Source organism: Dufourea novaeangliae, unplaced genomic scaffold (assembly GCF_001272555.1).
Source record: "Dufourea novaeangliae isolate 0120121106 unplaced genomic scaffold, ASM127255v1 scaffold376, whole genome shotgun sequence".
NCBI classification, from domain to species: domain Eukaryota; kingdom Metazoa; phylum Arthropoda; class Insecta; order Hymenoptera; family Halictidae; genus Dufourea; species Dufourea novaeangliae.
Genome location: NW_015374274.1, coordinates 378356 through 398971, shown reverse-complemented (window position 1 = coordinate 398971; position 20616 = coordinate 378356). Strand labels below are relative to the sequence as shown.

Here is a 20616-nt window from a genome sequence, read left to right as displayed (position 1 = left end):
AAAGAAGGAGAGAGAGAGAGAGAGAGAGAGAGAGAGAGAGAGAGAGAGAGAGAGAGAGAGAACACCGGCTCCACAGGGAAGTAATAAAATATTTGGGTAGCGCTGAGCGGGAATGGGAATGGGAATGAGAACAGGTTCCTGTTGCGCATTCCAGGCCGATGCTGAATACCGATGCCTTGGACACGGCGGTTGGCACGGCTAGGTACATAAATTACTATTGAGTTACAACTCGCTAGTTCAGTCCCATGGAAATCCTTTGCATCAGTGAGTCACGGGTCAAAATTGCCCGAATGTAACAGGTAACCTACCGATTACACTTTCGAACGAATCGTCCATCCCCGATAGGCGAAGACCGTGAGTAAACGCTATTCCTCTAATTATCGAGTATTTACGGACATTTAGATTTCGTAACGTTTCCCCAGAGAGGAGTTGCGTTATTTCATAGGGTAAAACTTTCGCCAGGAATCGCGTGTTTTCTCGATCGACGCTGTAATTATTTTATTACTTCTTCAGCGAGGAATTTCGGGACTGACGGAAGGCGTGGATAAACCTCGAAGTGGTCGTGAACGTTGCCCCGTTCTGATCAAGTATTATTTGGGAATAAAGTTACACGGCCGATCGCGTGATTAAAGTCAATTCATCATCCTCAACTCCCGCCACTGTGTGTCTATATATGTACATATATATATGTATATACATGTAACTATAATTAACGAGCAAATAATGTATATAATATCGGTAAACCATCCTGCTCGACTAGAGACGCCTCGTGTAACGAGCCCGTCCGAGATGCGAATCGTAAAAATGCAGACGGCCAGTCACGTGTTACTCCCCGAGCAAAGATTACGTCTCGCTGATGAAGATACAGACGAACGTTAGTTAATGGAACGTGCAACGTATCCCTTTCTAATGGAATGTAATTAAACGCGATGTGTCGTCCGATATCAATCTCAATTCCGCATCAACCAAACAAAAGAAAAAAAAAGAAAAGAAAAAGAGACGTGAGTAGCAAACACAATATGAAAGAGTCGCAACTTCTTCCGAGGTACGGGGAAAATGTATACCCCCCCCCCGCCCCTCAACTAATAGCTCGATGGATGTTCCTTTTAGCAAATGAAGATAAATATCACGAACGAAGACACGTGCGTCGTTTTCTCGAGAATTTATATACTTTATAAATACGGGCGATAAAAAGAAAAGAAATAAAAAAAAACAATTCCAGAAACCAACACAAAATCGTCGCACTTGCCCACACGGAATATCGCGGGGATATCGATGGGAGCTTGACGCGCTGGTAAATAAAATTGGAGCAGTTAGTCGGCCGGAGCCACGCTCGTTTTCGGCCCCGGCAAAAGAGTACAGCAAAAATTGCTTCAGACTCCTCGGTTGGCCTTGTGGCATACTTCTCCCTCTCTTTCGTCCACCGTTCCACCCCCTGTTCCCGTCCTGCTCGCTCCTGTACCGCCGCCTCGCTCGCGTGAACGTCTCCGTCCCTTTCTTGCTCCTTCTCGCACACCCTTGTGCCGCGCGCTCTCAGCGTGAGAGCGGCCACACAAAGAGAGCATGAGAAGCACAATGGATTACTTAGACGGGTAGGTTAGTTTGCCGAATGAAGCGAATGGGCCCACGCACGTTAAGATAGGTCCTGACTCAGAATCCGCAGAAAGCGCGCGAAACGCAAAATCCCCGGGGATACGTAACGCTTTCTGTCGGCGAACCGACACAACTGGGGAATGATATTGAGAAACGGATGTTGGAACCAGTTACAAGCACGCGGTGTTCGTTCAAACAAACAAGGAGTGTCCAACCCGCAGGCTTCGTAAATTGATCCAGAGGAGAACACAATGAACGCAGTTCTTGTATTTTGTTAGTATCGATACGCAAAGAAATTATGATTTTTCGTAATGCACCGACTGGTCTATACTCGTTTGTTTATCTTGTTGATAATCGCCTGTTCACTGTACACAGAGACTATCAGACGCACATCGAAATAAAAGACATATTTGAAAGATGTTTGTAGGGAACTCTAACATTAAACATGAAATACACGTATGCATTTAACTTATTTTTGGTGGGATTAATATTCGTATGTACATAGCTTGAACTCTTTCCGCTGGGCAAGTACTATATTGTGCCGTAAAATTGTTCGATCCTCTTCAGGATCACCTCGTATACCGAATCGATCATTGAGTCATGGAATCCTTACACCGATATCTGATCTTTTGAAAAACTTCTGTTCCATCAGAATATACATCGAATTTCTGGAATGATCAATACATCACTGAAGGATCAATCAGTAGAAACTACGACTTGTACCATGTATGGTTGGAATTTCTGTACATTTACATTTAATTTTACCGCGACTGTGAGCTAAGAGTCTCTTAGAAATGTTGTTTCAAATTGAAATTTCTACGCGAGTAGGTAGAACCTAATAAGAGAAAATTCGGTTGACCGACCATTAAATTCATACGTTTCGATGCCAATTAAGTACATGCTCGTCCGAAAATTTCTATCGAACCACGTGAAAAGCGTTCCAGGTATATACATATAAGTACGCGGCGAAGAAAGGATTGCCGTTTCTCTATCACGGCGTATCAATCAGCCAGCGTCGTCTCACTAGTCGGCTGCGTCGAAGGGGAAACAATTGACTCGTAAATCTTGATTAACCGGTGCGTAATGCAATTTCGTCCGGAGGGCAATGCATAATAAATGAATCGCGAAAGTCCCTTCCTGGGCGTGCATATGCTCTCTCGCGAACGAATGAAAAAGATCGTGGCCGGTTCCTACGTGGTCGAGGCTGCGGAAAGGCATGATTCAATTGTTACGCCCGTGGTTCGATGCACCGAGCGTATCTTATCGGGACGTGAAATATCGCGCGACTGTTGGCCGTTCGGCCAAGTTCAAATCGAGTTTCTTTTTTCGGTGGTCAATGAAAGTGGAAACGCTGTGGCATCATACGGCATGTAACCGCGTCCTAACAATCAAGACGAAGATACCGCCCGATCGATCGAAGTTCGTCGACCTTTCAACGAATCGCATGAAACGGCCCGCTAATCACCAACATCAACCGATCAAACAACTTTATATCAAATGAATCGCTTTATTTAAACGGTTATTCAGTGGTTAGTTCTTATGCGCGACCGTTGTTTGTAGTGTACGCTAATGAAATTCACTCGGTGAGACGCACGGAGCTCCGATAACGCTCTTTTATCGAGTACCGGACCAAAATTCACAGATCCACGTTTGTAAAAAGTGACCCGGCTATTAGACGGATTCCCGTGCCAAGATGAAAAAAGACCATACGAATGCCATATTTTTCGGCGCCTCTCATCGTGAACTAGACTGGAGTATGGCGTCTTTTCGAAGAAATGCATGTTAACACACTTAACCACAGATGATTTCGTCTCAGAGATGAATAATCCAGCGACGATTAATTTGGTAATACTTTTAATGACCAACTGAATGTTATTTCTCGTTATCGTTTCGAAAATTATGTGTTACTGTTGTCAATTGAAGGTACTCACAAATCCGTCTCTGGAACGAGTGGTCTGTGTTGTGTTACAAAAAGGAACATTAATGAATTTCACGGTCGAATGCATTGGAAATTGTATTGCAACGGCTCAATTTTACATGAGTGTAAAAAATTCGATACCAATTTTTGTCGAGCGATGCTTCTGATACAAGACCACGTTGGATTCAGCTGCAGTTCGGCGATAAACAAAAAAAAAAAAGAAACGCGCCGATGGAAAGAAGAAAAGAAGAGGCGCAGGAAACAACGAGCTGCAGGAAGAGTCTGGGGCTCCGTTCGTTCGTAGATTAAATCACTCGGTCACTTTTCTTTCGGGAGAGCCGGGCCGGGACAAAGGACGGCGTTTCTCGGAACAGTCTCGGTCCAAGACTTTGAGAATTAAAATAATATCCGTTCGTTCGGAGATTAATGGCGCCATGCCGATGCAATTTTTCTGCGATGAGTTGCCGCGCCCCACTCTTTGCGTTTCATTTTCGATGTTCTCAGCCGTGTCTCGCCATACGCTTATCGAAGGACCATACCCTATCGTCTCGTTTACAGAGCTATCGCGTTCGTGTGTGTTTGGAGTCTAGAGCTACTCCTCTTATCGTTCGTTCCAGAAACGATCGCAGGTAGCGTCAAGACCACGGAAACCTAAAACTATGGCGAACCTAACCTGGAAACTAAATGGATATACCCGTCCTAGATTCCGATTTCTCATTTGCTAACTCTTCGCTAATTAGTGAAACAGTTCATCCACAAACACGACTTGGATCATCAAATCCTCTAACTTTCGCAGAGACTTCTGAAACTTCGGAGTAGTGCGACGAAATAGAGATTACTATCATTCAGATACACCATCTTTAGATAACCACGCTGTCACTTAACCAAAAAACTATCATTTTACGTATTAGTAGCCAGAATCATTATGTGATCTTCTACCAATATCCGAGTTGCCTGAACTCAGTTTCCATACTGTTTCAATGAAAAGGAATTGTTTAAAACAATGTTTCATAAATTTTTCACCAGATTTGAACATAGCTACGGATCTAGAAAATTCCTAGGTTTCTGATTGTGAGAATAACATTCCGTTCATCAGGATCAGTAGAAGTTCGATGCGTATTTCATGCCGGTAACCCACACACCCGCTATTAGCGCGGTAAGTCGGTCTGGATTCGCCGCGAGAAATCAGTTTCGCCAAATTGCGTTGACGAAATGCGAAATCACCGTGAGCTCCGTTTAGTATACGACACAGAGGCAGGTGCGAACGAGGCTCGGTTCGTACCTCCTTCTTTCGCACTCGGTCCGACCGCGATCATCCTTTCGTTCTGTCCTTCTCGGTTATCCTTCGATGGATACATCGTTGTCCGGTTCATTGACACCTGTCGAAAGATTCGGGTTTCTCTCTTCGTACCTGACAATTACGCGCACGTGGGGCCAGCCAGGCAGATTCGCTGCCGCCGCAACTGGCGGACGTTGCTCGTCTTTCTTTTCTTCTTCTTCTTTTTTATTTTTTATTTTCCGCCTCGCTCCGTCATAAAGATTTCGAGCGAGCCGACAGAGGGGGTGGGGGGTGAGGAAGAATGATAATCGATCTCGTTGGTAATTTATTGAACGCGACACGCTTCCCGGAAAGTTTCCTGGCAAGATTCGCAATGACTGACGGAAATTCTTCACGATCACAAGCCGTTCTACTCATAATTAACGGTCTCGCGGTCTATCGGCGAGCGTTATCGTGACAAGCGAGGATTGACTAACAACGTTTTGAGAAGTTACCATCACCCGAATTCTATATACGGAGATTATGTTAATACGTAGTGAACACGAGCGTTTAATTCGCTGATTACAAGCAGAAATTACGCAACAACGCTCGGGGACCAAGATTGCATCGAAGAATGCACTGTTCGATAACGATAGTGAATGATCGAAGGGGAATGTATACCGAGTTTTCTATTGAGAAAGCCAGGACTGGGGAAGCGTTCACAGTGATAGTTTGGGAAACAGATAGCTGCCGCGAGCGGATAAGGAAGCGGTCTGATACCATGCAACGCGACGCCGGGCACGTTGAATCGAAATCTAGCCGTGGTAACGCTGTTATTTGTCGGCGAGTCAACGGCCGGATATCTAAAACAAACACGTGGGCTTCAAAGGTTCCTCGAGCGAATGGAGGCCATGGAAGACGAAGACAATGTCGATTAAACAGAGAGGAAAAAGCTACGCCGCGTGGGAGGCCCGGGAGGAAATACGGATTCGTTGACGAAACCAATATAGAAACACTCGAAATAAGTCTCTTGAGATAATTTCTTGCGAAGATGTTGCTTTACGGTTACATATTTTCGATTTGATATAGTTGTCGCTAAGCATACCGATATAACTTTCTTTTTGACATTAACGTGACAAACACGTGAAATTTTACGATTTAGGTTGCAATTTTATATACATTCAAACATTGGTTTTGTCGCTACGTTACTGTCCATTCAGACCTCATGTCGGTGTATACAAACATACCACATAATTAGAATAATTATTATATAATTCACTGTTACTATATAAATTGTAATATGAATTTAACCGTAAAACATACTTACGTTACGTAAATACGAGAACTACTGTCCTGGATCCCAATGGACCCTGTTTTCGTTGTTCGAAGGTTTAGACATTTACCACAGGATGTTTGTGAGATTAAAGTTGCAGACATTTTTTGGTAGACTTGACCGGCAATTTAATATTGCCGATCGTGATCATGAGGAATGTATCTGCGTGTACTATACGGGAAAAACGTTACACTTCGAACCTCGCAATAGCCTCCCTCCCTCTCGTTTCTGGTCCCGAGAGCGTGCACTCGGTTAATGAAAACGGATGGCTAGACGAAAAAGAAGACGAGGAAAAAGACACCCGCCACACTCTCTTTTCGCCGCTCTAAAGATAGCACTTCCTTCCTTCGAGCAAGCACTTTTTACGCTTAAACTGTACATTTGTGCGCGGCGTTAACCCGACTTCTTTTTCGCCGGTGTTCTCAACCGAACGCTTCACCGAACAATTTTCATTTTAACACAAAGCAACCTGACTTATATCTCAACGAAGCAAGAACCAAATTATCGCTAAGTGCAGACGCGACTATGAAAAAGACACATGATCGAAAAAAGAACGCGAGGTATGGATGAAACGTAGTTATATCGTGCTTTCGAGCAACAAGTAGCGAACCACGTTCTACATTATCCGTTCTAACAGACGCGGTATAGATACATAGTTTATTCGACTTTGCGTTCGGTGGAAGCAAAGTATCGATTTTGATAAAAGCCTGACATGGAGTTCGTTGCATCATACATTGGAAACAGTTTATCGATTGAAATTAAATGATCGATACGACACCGTGTATGTCGTTGTGATTAAACATTAACCGTTCCTGTAAATATTCAAACGCGTGTTTCTTGCACGTACATGTATTCTTGCGCAGGTACATCAGGCAGATCGACAAGATGAGATATCAATGCGGATAGCAGTAGTATTTACACTTGACACGATCTAGAGAAATTTCCGTTATCGTAATGAGATCGAGCTCATGCTACCGTAGAGGATAAACTTTTCTTTAATTCGCACCGATATTATTATTAAGCCCCGAGGCTCAAGATGCCCGAGATGAAACCGAATCGTAAGGTTCCATCGGTATCGTCGGTTACACTGGGGCAATGTTAACAGGTAACTTTTTTTCGAGGGCAGGTGGTCCCGAACAGGCACGCGACAAATCAAGCAGAACCGAGCCGTGGACAACTACGAAACCGCGATTAAAAATATACATCCTTTGAATCGTTTTGATCAACGAACGAATGGATACGTATAATAACAAGCTAGTATACGAAAATAACGAAAATTACTTGTTCTGGTGAATTAAGAATTTTTCAACGACAAATTCTAATGGTAATATGAAAATTCAATGGAATGTTTAGGAATTGCTACCGTTAAATAATTTTGTATTGTTCTATCGTACTCGCAGCGAAAGTATTTATGTATTCATTAGACGAGAATTTTACGACTGGCGTGATGTCCTTATAATTCACACGAGATGGTAGCATTTACTGGCGAACAAGCCATATTCTTTGGTGTATTAATAACGATGCTTCGGCTCTCATGTAGTCTAACCGCGACTAACCTTAGTCTACTTGGTTTAAAACGTAACACAACCCACCTAACTAGTTCTGTACTCGGCGGTAACGTTCTCTGCGCACGGCATTGTATCCAAGGATCGGGCCCCGCATACATATGTACCCCTGCTGCAGGAGCAACGACTGAGCCTTCTGTATTGCTAACGAAATAGAGGGAGAAACACTATTCCCTATGAATCGCTCCAATGTTCGTACCGCGTCTCTTTCTTGCGACCCAACTTCTAAGCAAATCGACCGTTCTCTTGCTTGGCATTCTTTTGGTACATTCTGCATGCCATCTACTTAGACAGAAATTTGCAACTGTTCCATACCCGTCTGGAGCTCAGGGTTCTCGAAATCGATTTGAATATTTCACGAAAATATAATGCTCCCGGTTGACTCGGTCAAACGTATACACCTGATTTTTAATGTTGCTCCTGCGGTAACGGTGGAAGAAGAATTTGTCGAAATGGTAAGGCGAAGGCAAACTGTTCAATTTCTGAGCGACGAAAAGCAAGCAATGCCTGTCGATTGGCATCTCACGCGGGTAGGGAGTGTCACGAACATGACAGCGATATGTTTTGCGATCGTTCAACGCGAAATTACACGCGTAAATGGTCTCATTATCCGGTGTCGACAAAATGTTTTATGTATTTTCAAAAATACCAAAGAAAAACCACATGTGCCAACTCTCTATAAAATATTATACTATCTTTTTAGTCGTTGACCGACCGATATGGGGTTACTTTCGATCTTTGTGTATTAAACGTAACGATAATAAATAACGCTGCAAACTATGTGAAATGTACGAAAATAGGTCATAATATACATTCTGTACGGAGAGGTATCATTTATGGTGCACTGTGCACATATCACGTATGTCTGGAGTCTTGTGTAATAACGTTTCGCATTTTAAAAACTAGTTGTAAAGTGTCTATAACCTATATTTATATAAGGAACATAATTTATTACATGATCGACTGTTGGGAGGTTTAGGACGCTCGAGAAATGACTATTCGTGATCCATAACGATCAATGGAAAATCCTAGAATTGTAATCCGGCGAGCAATGCTTATACACCCCTTACAGAGCCATCAACGGAATTTATGACCAGAATTTACTCGATTAGTATGGCCGTCTTATATGACGAGTGTGACTAACCTATTTCGACGGGCACGTTAAGATGAGGTTGGCGGTATTTCACAATGTAAATTTTAACCTCGACACGAAGCCAGTGGGGAACCATACGTCACGCATACAGACGCGACCTTGACCACGTTTTTTGGACGGGAGAATCGACAACGCGCGGGAATATACATGAGTCGTCCCTAGTCAACTGTCGATCTAATTCCGAAGACGAAGATGAAATTGAGTACGGTGGGTCAAGATTCGAAAGAAAACATTTTACGAAAAAATTAAGAAACTACCGTGCCTCGATAACAGTTTCTCTACTCAAGTTCGTTAAATCGATTAAACAGTTAGAATGAAATAGTATAATACTTGCGTTGACTAATGCAGTCGAGCGAAACATTAATTGATTATCGACTAGCGGTCTACGATACATTTGAGAAACAGTATCGTGGGCCTGCTACGAAATTTAATTTACGCTTTTAATACTCTCGGTGGATCGTTGATGGAAGAAATTTTGAACGGCTCCCAGGTTGGGTTAGGTGATTTGATTCTAATCAACAACGTCATTAATTGTTATCGGCTGAACGATTCTATCGTATTATTCGATTCACTATCCGAATTACTATTGTCGTTTAGAGTATAAACCCGATAATCATATCGATCGACGACAGTACGTTCTCGGACGTGAATGATTATCAGAAAGTTATCTCGAAGGCGAACCCACACGCGTGACCTTGCCGGTATAACCGGCTTCGCCATCTTGCCGATGCGTGCGCCTCTCTCACCACGTGGATAAGTTTTCCACACGACACGAGCACTCGTAGAGCAGAGTCGATCTCTCGCGACGATGTAAAATAAATTCCAATAGTTATGTAGACAATAATTTCGTTGCAATCATGAATCAGAAAAATCCCCCTAAATAAATCATTCGAAGAAATTTTGTGACAGAAAGTTTGGTTACGTATTCGTACGAAGTATTGAATGAAAATGTAGAGACACATTTTCGGCGGAAGCATTTTTCGAGGTCGCGCGCAGTGGTTCTCAAACCGATAGACAATATGCAGCGGTTCTTTTTATGGTATAATCGTTTGTCAAGCACTTTTCATTCAAGAATGTTCGACGATACAAATCACACAAAACTTTCGTAGCAATCAAAGCGACGATGAAAATTGGACAGCCAACGATATTACGCGATTGTCCTTTCATGGAAAAATACAATTGACGATTGATGCATTAAATAACAGTATAACGTTGTCAGTCTGCGGTATAGGTTATACAAAAATATACATTATATATATGTCATCGTATGATTATGAAACATTGCTGGGTAGGATTATTTATATACAGGAGGTAGGGAAATGAAGGTGATTATATACAAGAAATGGTATAAAGCATATATGTACAAGCGTGCAAATGTGTATATTTCTACTAAAAAAAATTTTCTTACAAACTAGTTAAAAAGCGTCTATGTAGGAAGCATTATGATCCGAACGCACACGTAGACGAGACTCGTTGCATAGATAATTCAACAAGTCTCTTCTTACGGATACGATTCGTGGAAGCTATATCTATAGTACAATAGCATAATCGTGTGAAGCAGTAAAAGCGTTCGATATTTTCTAAATTATCAAGCCTTCTAGATCCATTTGCGTTCCCCTGGTCGAGGTTCCCCGTCGTTTTGGTAGTCGAATGCGACACCAGGATCCTGTGAATAGCAACAGCAGCGGCAGTAAATGCAGCGATATATACAGAGCGGAATAGTAAAAAAAAAAGCAGCATTGTTCGAGGTGACCGTATCAGCGTAGCAACAGTTGATAGGAAAGCGCGTAGCGATCTAACCCAGTATTTATCTCATCTGTTGATTTTGAACTCACCGTTAAGTTTGTCGATCGCACGATCCGCCACAGATTGATCGGTACAGTCGACGAATGCATAACCGCCCCGTTTGACCAGAATCGTGGTACACGACAAATTGTGATCCTGGAAGAGCTGCCTGAGGGCACTCTCGTTACAATCCGACGGCAGATTGCCCACGTACAGCTTCGACATGATGGTTGGCTCGCTCTGTGACTGTATAGTGGCTGCTTTTCCGAGATATGTCTCGGTCACGTGGCTCGTGAAATTTGCAACCTCAGTGTGTCACGCGGTCAAACGAAGGAATCCCTGGCAATGCGATGCACACGCCAGCGAGGATGCGATCACGACGCGAAAACGTAAGACGACCGACGAATATTTCGCACCCGGAACGGAGGCGGAGGGAGGGGATTCACCGCAAAGGACCGTAGACTTAATTCGACAACGACGACGACGACACGAGCACCGCACGGTTTGACACGACGAGGACCACGACTGTCTGTACAGACCCGGCCCGGGAACACGTATATACCGCGAAAACAGGCAGACACACCGTCGTTGGTGTTCTTGATATTCACGCAAGACGAAACGAACACGAGACGCGTGCTTTCGTCAGGACTTATTCCGTGGCTTCTTGTGTTTGGTTATTATCTGATTGTCCTGGCGAACACGATTTGTCTTTCTCGCGTGTAATACTCGGCGTGATTTTCGCGCTTGGCACACCAAAACGTAAAGAGGCACAGGAGGTATTTTCGTGACTTCTTGGATGATCTTCTCAGCGTTTCTGTCTGTACTGTCTTTTGTTTCTTCCTTTCTTCCTTTCCTTTCGAACGGCTGTCTATTTCCCGCTCGCTTCGAGATACAACGACTCTCTATCACGTTGTCTCGGCACCGGTAGTACACAGACTCGGCGTGTTTCCGGTGCTAGGTGGATTTGCCGACGACGATGTCCCGCGAGCCTGCTTGATCACACAAACCGACGTGGATGACTGCGACGACCGATCAAAACGGAGCACGACGAAGACCGTGTCTTCACGGAAACGACTCTTGAACTTTTTTAAGGTTAAGGGACGCGCGTTGACCGTTCTCTCGACGAGATTCACCGTGTACTCCTCAGTGACTCCTCTCTCTCTCTCTCCTCTCCTTGCGACGACGACACACCTTCCTACCAAGCTCTTCTCTCTTTGGCTAGCTACGATACGACGTCCGAGGGGCTCTCTCATTCGGCGATTTCTTTCTCCTTCTTTTTCGCGGTAGTTCTACCCTTTCTCTCTCGCTCCTCTGCTATTTCGCATGTTTTAGAGGAGGGTAGGGAGGGCGGCGGTGCGATGCAAACTCGTCACTCTTCTCTTCTTTTTTTCTTCCCTACTCCTTCTTCTTCGCTCCTTTTTACCCGACGTACAAGCCTTCCCGTCTCTCCTTTGCTACTCGTGCGTGCACTTTCTCGCTCTTTTTTTTTCCCATCTTGTTGTCCGTCCTGTTCTAGCAACTAGAACCTCTGAGCGCTTAGCGGGAAACCAACTCGAAATTCGCGAGTTACTGGGTCACGATTGGCTAGTTCGGTACCACGTGGCTGCCCCACCGACTCCCGCCTCTGTTCCGGATTGGACGAATTTCGCACGCCGGTTTTCGCAGCCGGCATAAACGCGCCTGTCTGTTCTGCTGCGTGCCTGCTAGCTTTTACGTGCGTGCGTGCGTGCGTGAGCGCGTGCGTCTCACATGCGCGTATGCACGTATGCATGCGCGAGTAGGAACGAGCGTATCGAAGGCCTCGTGCACGCATGTGTGTGAAGCGACGAGAAGCGTGCGAGTGCGGAAACTTTCCTCCTTTTTTCATCGTGGTCCTCGCTCCTTCTCTCCGTTGCTCGCTGGTCCCTGCAGAAATCTACCGGGTGTTTTCGGCGAACGGTAGCACGGTTAACGAGTTCCTTGCTCCTGCGCGTCGTTGGTATGCATATTGAGAATGTTGCAAGAATCTATCGGACGCCCTTTTTTTTCTTTTGCTAGACCCCACTCTGGGAATATACATACGTGTTTAGCGAACGAATCGAAGATGGGTATCTTCGCCACGGATTTGCATTTATATAGTGACAAGGCAATTTCTGTAGCATGATTTCCGAGCATCGATGAGCTCCTCGAGTAACATTATTGTTACAGTACTATACGTCGGCTCATATAAATACTTTGTCATGTATATAATGAACCGGTGGTTCACAAGTATCTTTTTCTAATACCGTGTCTCGAAAAGTTCCACTTTTCCCTAGAATCCCCTACCGTGGGATTCGATAATCATCGTCGCTGAACATCGCTGTCGTATTACTGTAATGCAGTTACATACTCGGTTCCCTTTTAATGTGATAATTGTTACATTTTTAGTACCGACTTTTGAACATACACGAGTTTGTTTGTTACATTTTTAATACCGACTTTTGAACATACCGCCTCGTTTATTTGTTGTAGGGTACCAATTTGAACTTCGCATGTTTACAATAATGCTTCGATAATTCTAAATAATTGCTTGTGTGGCATGATCGTATCGATTACGGATTAAGAGATTTTAAGCGAACAAATTTTCAGACTTACGATACTGCTGTACATCGTGCAGGCATAGACAAATTCGTTCTTATGTTAGAGCAGAACCGCAGCTACAAAGGGGTGGAGTGAGACAGCTGCCTGTGTGCCCAGGGTCAGGGTGCTCGGGGTAAGAGGTTGAAAAAGGAAGAAACTGCGTCCATGTTACCTCTATTCACCTGCCTTGCTTTAGTGGCAACGTAAGACAGAGCTAATAAATGACGATTAATTAGCTGAACGTACGGTCTTGGCGATAGTTGACGCTTCATTAGTCAGGAGAGAAGGTATCCTTTCAAGATTATTGATAGAACAATGGCTTTATTCGATCTCATCTTTATAATACGTACACAACAAAGTCCCACATACACATATACACTCCAAATTGTGTATCTATCCGAGCGAGTCCAATTGATTACTAAATATTAAATATATTTATAGACGTATAATACAATATATATATACTCCGGTTTATCGCCAGTCAACGGTAGTGCACACTCTTTTATAAAGGAACATTGTCTATTAGCATACAGAATTTTTATTATTATTTCGTAGTTAAATGATCTAGTTAGAACGAAATTGGAAAGCAATGTCTAGCGAAATAAAAATTATGTTCGGAAATGGAGGAGCGATTCAGAATATAGTCGACTACATTTCGGTGTGCCATCCGGTTTTCGTGTTCCCCTACATACCCCTCCCAATTTTAGAACGCCTATTCCGACCCTCCCCTCCGGTAGCTTAGAACTATTCGATTACCCCTGTCCACCATTTAATGGGGGCGTCCTTAGAAACGTATGGAAAGGAAATTTGGTCACAGGATATTATACACGCTCTCCTAGAACGCGCTTGCACAGAAAAAGCAAATGTTCAAGAAATATTTTCAGTTTTGTTGATCGTATTATTATTTATTCATTAACCAAAACGATGCAATTCATGTTGACATTTTGTATAAACGCATTTGTACTTGGGTATGCAAAATCTTGTTAAGAATTTGTCTAATTACATCATTATTTCAACAATATATTTAATTAACTTTCAAAATGACATTTTATTATTCGATTGCAGGGTTCTTTCGATCACTATTAATTGGAGTGAAAGTAAGCATAAAAGTTCAGAATAATGTTGTAAGTGGATCGATGAATCGAAGGATGTTCTTCTTCCTGAATAGTTTTGCAAATATTCGTTTTGTTATTACAACTAACTTAACCCTTCATAAGTATTGTGGGTCGCTTAACACCCAAAGGAATTTTCAATTTTTCGGGACTTCGACTTAACGAACAATTATGTAATCAGTACAGACCTTGATAAGTATTCCACAATTTTAAAAGATTTTTTGAAAACTTAAGGCAGTAAAAAAAGATTAAGCTTGGACATAAACGACCCAGTTTGCCTACAGAGTATGAAAAAGTATGTTTACTTGCGGAGGGTTAATAATATGTAGATTTTTTCAATGTTCTTATTAGTATTATTATTCATTAATTATATCGAATATTCAGTGGCACAAGGCAAGGAAGGTATCTATAAATACATACCTACAGTATCCATTTTTATGCCGGATTATATTTACCTAATCGAAGGGAGCATTATTTGAATCTCAACATAAAGAAATGTTAAGAACGCTGACTACAATACAGCCTACTGTTGCTATTTTTGTCCTGAAAGCAACGCGCGACGTAATAGGAACTGCGCAAAAATGCTCGGCTGAGTGAACTTCTTTCTCGGAAATCGAGCAGTAATGCCTGATATCCGCAACGCGGCACGTAGCCGACTTGTTTCCAGCTGCAGGAAGTAATTGTTGTCGCGAAGTGATTTCTCGTGTATGTACATATGCACGTAAAATTTTCGTATTCGATAAATATTATTCGTCGCAATCTTTTGTGTGTAATGAAAGCAATTTATTTTTTCCTTTTCTTGGCAACAGTTTCGTCGTGTTAACGTGTCGAGCACAGCTCCTTTGACAAATGCATCCAGAATGCGCGATGAGAACTGATCGTTGACAAGTTGTACTTGTCACGCGCGAGGGAAGTGCACCTGATGAAGATTCGATTGGAATGTTAATGTGAAAATGTAACTTGACACAAGGACATTTCGGTGAACTAATAATAAAACATACTGTTCGCTCTAAAGAATTAAAATCAGGCAATGAGATACACTCCTCGTGCTCGGTTTAACGGTCTTAAATATTAATTTCATCGCAACTACTTTTTATAATCACGCAAGTTCAGTGAGTGCTCAATTAGTACACCCTACGAAGTGCATTTTCTATTGTTACGTGTTGTTTTGTCACGATTGCATTTGGAAATGCAAGGGAGAATGTTGCAGGCCTTTCAATTATCAAAGAACAATTATTGCATCGACGATTTCGTTCCCATAAGGACTTAATTACAGTATTTTCCTTATTTGTAAGTAAATTTCCATTAAAATCAACACTAGATTTTAATGTTTAATTTTAAGTAATTTCCCCAGTGCGTTCAAGTACTTTAATGATTCACTGTACACAATTTCACATCATTTTACATAATTTAAAGTAACGTTCAACACAATTTCTACATGATCGTATTGAATTATTGATGTTGAGTTTATGCATCTGATTTGAAAATAGGGATGTAATTCCGAAAAGGTCTGCCCTCCGATTTTCATAAAACTTGGTAAAGTCATTCCAAATACTTTCAATTGAACATATGTAAAAGGTTTTTTGGCGTAATTGAAAATTAACTGAGATAATACTAAAATAATAAATATATCTATGTACATGTATTAAACATACTACCTACCACCTCGCGTAATAGTATTAATTTTGTTTATAACTGTCTCAAACCACTTATTCTATGTGTGTCCCGCCCACACAATGCGATACAAAACACGCATTATATGTTATGACAATAAATAAATATTTGATTATTTTAGCGTTACCTCTGTTGATTTTCAGATGCGTCAAAGAACCTTTTACCGTATTTCATGAAAAATCAGAGAGTGATAAATGTAAAAATACACAGTATTTCGTTTTATTGAACTCTTATCCTGTAAATGTCTGTAATTCATCGTTCTGAACAGCCCAGATAACTCAGCCTTTAATCGTATTAATGGGTGTAATTACGATACTGGTGTAGGTATGTTCAATTGATCCATAGGGTTAAAGTTGTACACTATGTTTCATTCTGTTAGTGAAAATTCGTCGGTCTCGTTTTCGTTGATCGTGTCTTCTCCTAACGAAGTGCAGGACAGTCCATTCGTTTCGCCAGTCCCTTGCGAATAAAGGATAAGGGACTAGGGAAAATCCAAGTAACGGAAAATGAATTGGAAAGCTATTGTACATACAGCCTCTGGGGTTTGCAGCTGCTGTGCAATACATTATGTGATTTTCGTTCGGCTGTGTCCAAAGTGCAATCTGCGACTCTGACCTGCCGGCTGTTTCTGCACGATACATCGGGAACAAAATAGCTTTTACAAATGGATGTTCGAAAATGGAAAATATACTAGAATCCCCGATACGCTAAAGTCAAATTTCGTTCTTCTGTTCGAAACATCGTAAATCATTCTCCCCTTTTTCACGTGGGAGCTGTACTGTGCTGGCAGAAAGCATAGATGTGTTGCCAAAATGCTTGATTTAAACAACCAATAATCGGTTTTGGTAATGTTTTTGTTTGTTCGATGCCCTTAAAACGAAAATTTAAACAATTGCTACAAATAAAAATTCTAACGAATACACAAGTTGGATTGTTCAAATCTTCTTATAGTTTTAATGGAACATAGTGCAATTATATCAGTAAAGTGTGACGTAGTTATGGACTATTTATATACGAAAGCGTGAAAGTATTTAAAAGTTGAAGTATGAAACATTATGATTTCTTTTTTTCATGCATTTAAAATTAAATGTACAGTCTTTCATTACTGTTGTGCAATTATTAGCAGTTTATATTTAAAGTAAACATTCTATACATTTTGCACTTACTGTAGTAACTGTAGTAGATAAAATATTAATACAATTTATACACCGCACTCAGTAAATTTTATTTGTAATCTTCAAGCATATTTAAGACTACTACACATCCTTTTTAAAGTAATATAATTTATTTGTTTATTTATTAATAAATATGTTCAAATATTTAATAATGTCTTTATTTTTATTTACTTGAGATACCGATCGGTAATGGATTCTAATTTCAAAATACAATAAAGATTTAAAATGTACATACTCGAATACGACCTGAACAGTAGTTTCTAGGTAATTATGTATTTCTTCTAGATGTATATCAGCATTGTTCCTGTAATACTAAATAAATTACAGAGGAATTTTGTTAGAAATAAAAATAGAGTAGACAGAAAATACAAGTGTTTAAATGATTGATTCTGTTGGTTATACAACACCTCACAACTAAAATCAAGGTATTCCAATAGAAAGTAATTGATCAAAGTTTTTTTTCATTTATGTTACATATGTATTGACATTTTTCTCCTTTTGAATTAGAATACTTTACCAGCGCATAATGGCGGTCGGTAAGATAGGATTTAGGAGATCTCTGACTTGCCAGCACAGCAGTTTGCATGTGATGAAATTTTGCCCCGCAACCGTCACTAGAGGGTTTTTTAGCATCATCGGCAATTCGCAGTCTTGTCATCTTATTCGATGCTTTCATTTCGAATTTATTACGTTCATATAAAAGGGTTTCAAGTAAAATTCTCGCTTTCTACTCGACGTAGATTACTAGTAAATCTTTAAAGAAGTAAGTATTTAGTGGGAATTTCTTTAAAAAGCAAAAGAATCTCGCTGGTACTTCAGATAGATTACCAACTGAATTGAAACATCCCGTGTAGTTATTTACATATGTTGCTTAGCATTTTTGGACAATTAATGCTACTAGAAGAAATATAGAAACAATACGGTAGTTTTAAAGAATTGTTTTAACCTTGCTACGGTCTTCGGTTCAGGTATGTATTTTACATAATGCTGAGAAACAAAAAATACGCAATGCTTGTGACTCTTTTCCTGTTCTTGAATTTGGAGAATTTTCTAATGAAATAAAAGTACAGTTAAGTCGAACCAAAATGATGGACCATACAGAGGGTTAAAAAAATAAAAAGAGACCTGAAAATCGTAGAAGACTTAAAATAATTTAAATGTTTAAAATGATATGACAAAACTGTGCTATAGTGCATTATTTCTGCTTATTCAATACCATAACTTACTCCTGTTTTCGTTTAAATGAATTTCTTCCTCCGTTTCCAGTGACTTAATGTTTTTTTTTATCTTGCTTGCGTATCGTTTCTTACTTCAAAAATTGACGCATACCAAAGATTTTGTAGATGGAATATGTCTATAGTATTATGTACCTGTGTTTAATGTATCAATAAGTTAACGAATAACTCAGTTCAACATGTTTTTCCGCAAAGGGTATCTAACAGGCGATTAAGTATGAGTAATTTTATCATCTTTGTCGACCCATCACCGGAAAATAAACACTCAAGTACATAAACAGAATATAAATATTAAAAGACACTTTCTTACTCGTTTATATGCAGGTAATACACAAAACATTTAACACTCAAGTACATAAACAGAATATAAATATTAAAAGACACTTTCTTACTCGTTTATATGCAGATAATACACAAAACCAATTCGTTCGACGAGGAAACTAAATATGACCATTCTTCAAACACTTAGCTACGAAGTCTGTAATATTATTACAACAATATAGAGGGTGAGACACTTAAAACCGGCCACCTGAATAACTTGGCTGCTATTGGTGATAGAAAAAAATTCATTAGTGTGGCAAAATTTCCATTAAAACGTGTTTATATCTCGAAGTGTTTAATGTGCCATTGATAAAATAAGGACCAATTATTTCACCGTTAAGAAGTCCGCACCAAACGTTTACAGACCAAGGTTTTTGTTTATCCACTTCTCGCAGCCACCGTGGATCGTCTATTGACCAATAATGCATATTATGACGATTGACTTGGCCACAGTTTGTAAATGTGGCTTCGTCCGTAAACAAAACTTTAGTGAAAAACAGCTCATCACTCTGTAATTTTTGCAGACCCCATTCACAAAAATGTACACGGTTTTGAAAATCATTCCCATGTAATTCTTGGTGAAGTGAAACATGAAAAGCGTGGAATTTATTTAAATGTAATATTCGCAAAACACTTCGTTTACTGAGGCCACTTTCACGTGCTAGCTGCCTTGTACTAGCATGGGGATTTTGTGTTACAGCTGCTAAAATGTTCACTGTATTTCGATCATCAGTTGGTGCCTTGGATCTTCTTCGTATTTTGTTATCTACACGCCCAGTTTCTTGAAAACTTTTAATAACATTCGTAAATGCAGATCGTGAAGGTGTGACACGTTCGGGAAACCGTTCAGCATACAAACGGACTGCATCTCTTACAATTTGGCGACATTTCCCATAAACAAAAACCATATCTACTTTCTCCGTTATTGAATAACGCATTTCGGAAACTTGAGATACACTTCGCTCGGCAGAGATTCTCATAAACGACTAATCATAGTATGTACAGATGAAGCGTACAGCGTGATTGAATGTTTATTTCCATTCAACGACTCATAACAAGAGATTACGAGACAGAGATGAAGTAATAATATCAACAACCAGAGACGGCAAGGAAGTGTTCGACCATTTCCTCAAAGTAAATTATTTTCCATCACAATTGGCTGAACCCAGACCACGAATGACCTTTCCAATAGGTCATTCTATTCGTCTTGAAATACTCTATCAGAATGTACCTAAGTAAAAAAACATACCGTTCCATTTTAAAAAACAGAGATGACCTTCATATCTCCATGACACCTCTACCTACCAAAACACTGGTGATATCGGATGATCAGCCCCTCGATACCAAATAATTTTGCCCTGATGCATTTTTTCCAATAGCAGCCAAGTTATTCAGATGGCCGATTTTAAGTGCCTCACTCTGTATTTGATATTCATCGATGAGATGATTCCATAATATTTGCATATGCTTGATTAAGAAATTAAACCAAATAGAAAAATTCTGCAGTTACACAAATATTTAGCATTTCACTACAAATAAGATCACTAAGAAGATTAGTTAGTAAAATTAACTACGGTTACGAATTGGTAAAGTATTGATCATTCGAATACTTTTTGAACACACAACTTTATCGATCCCTGCCGTACACATTTGATGAATTGCGTGGGTGTACACCGAAGGTTTTTCGCTTGGTGAAGATTTAATCTCGCGGAGATCGCTACACCCTCGCAAAGTCGGTCTTCCTCGTAGACAATTTGGAGCAGCCTGTACCAACAGACTAATGAACAGTTGGTTCCTATTGGTAGAAGGCGCCTGCGTTTAGGCCTCGTTATGTTACGGTAGCGCAGCTGGCATTGCCCCGGATGGCCAGGCCTCACCCTCCCGCCCCTCTTTCCC

At 40.8% G+C, this 20616-nt stretch overlaps 1 protein-coding gene across 1 annotated transcript in view; it reads right to left on the bottom strand.

Moving 5' to 3' along the window:
• Positions 1-10830, bottom strand: part of LOC107192736 (insulin-like growth factor 2 mRNA-binding protein 1) — a 16797-nt gene extending 5967 nt beyond the window's left edge. Inside the window, exon 1 of the mRNA XM_015582061.1 lies at positions 10656-10830. Coding sequence (XP_015437547.1) covers positions 10656-10830 — 175 coding nt within the window. The remainder of the gene's footprint in view (positions 1-10655) is intronic.
• Between the last annotated feature and the right edge of the window lie 9786 nt (positions 10831-20616).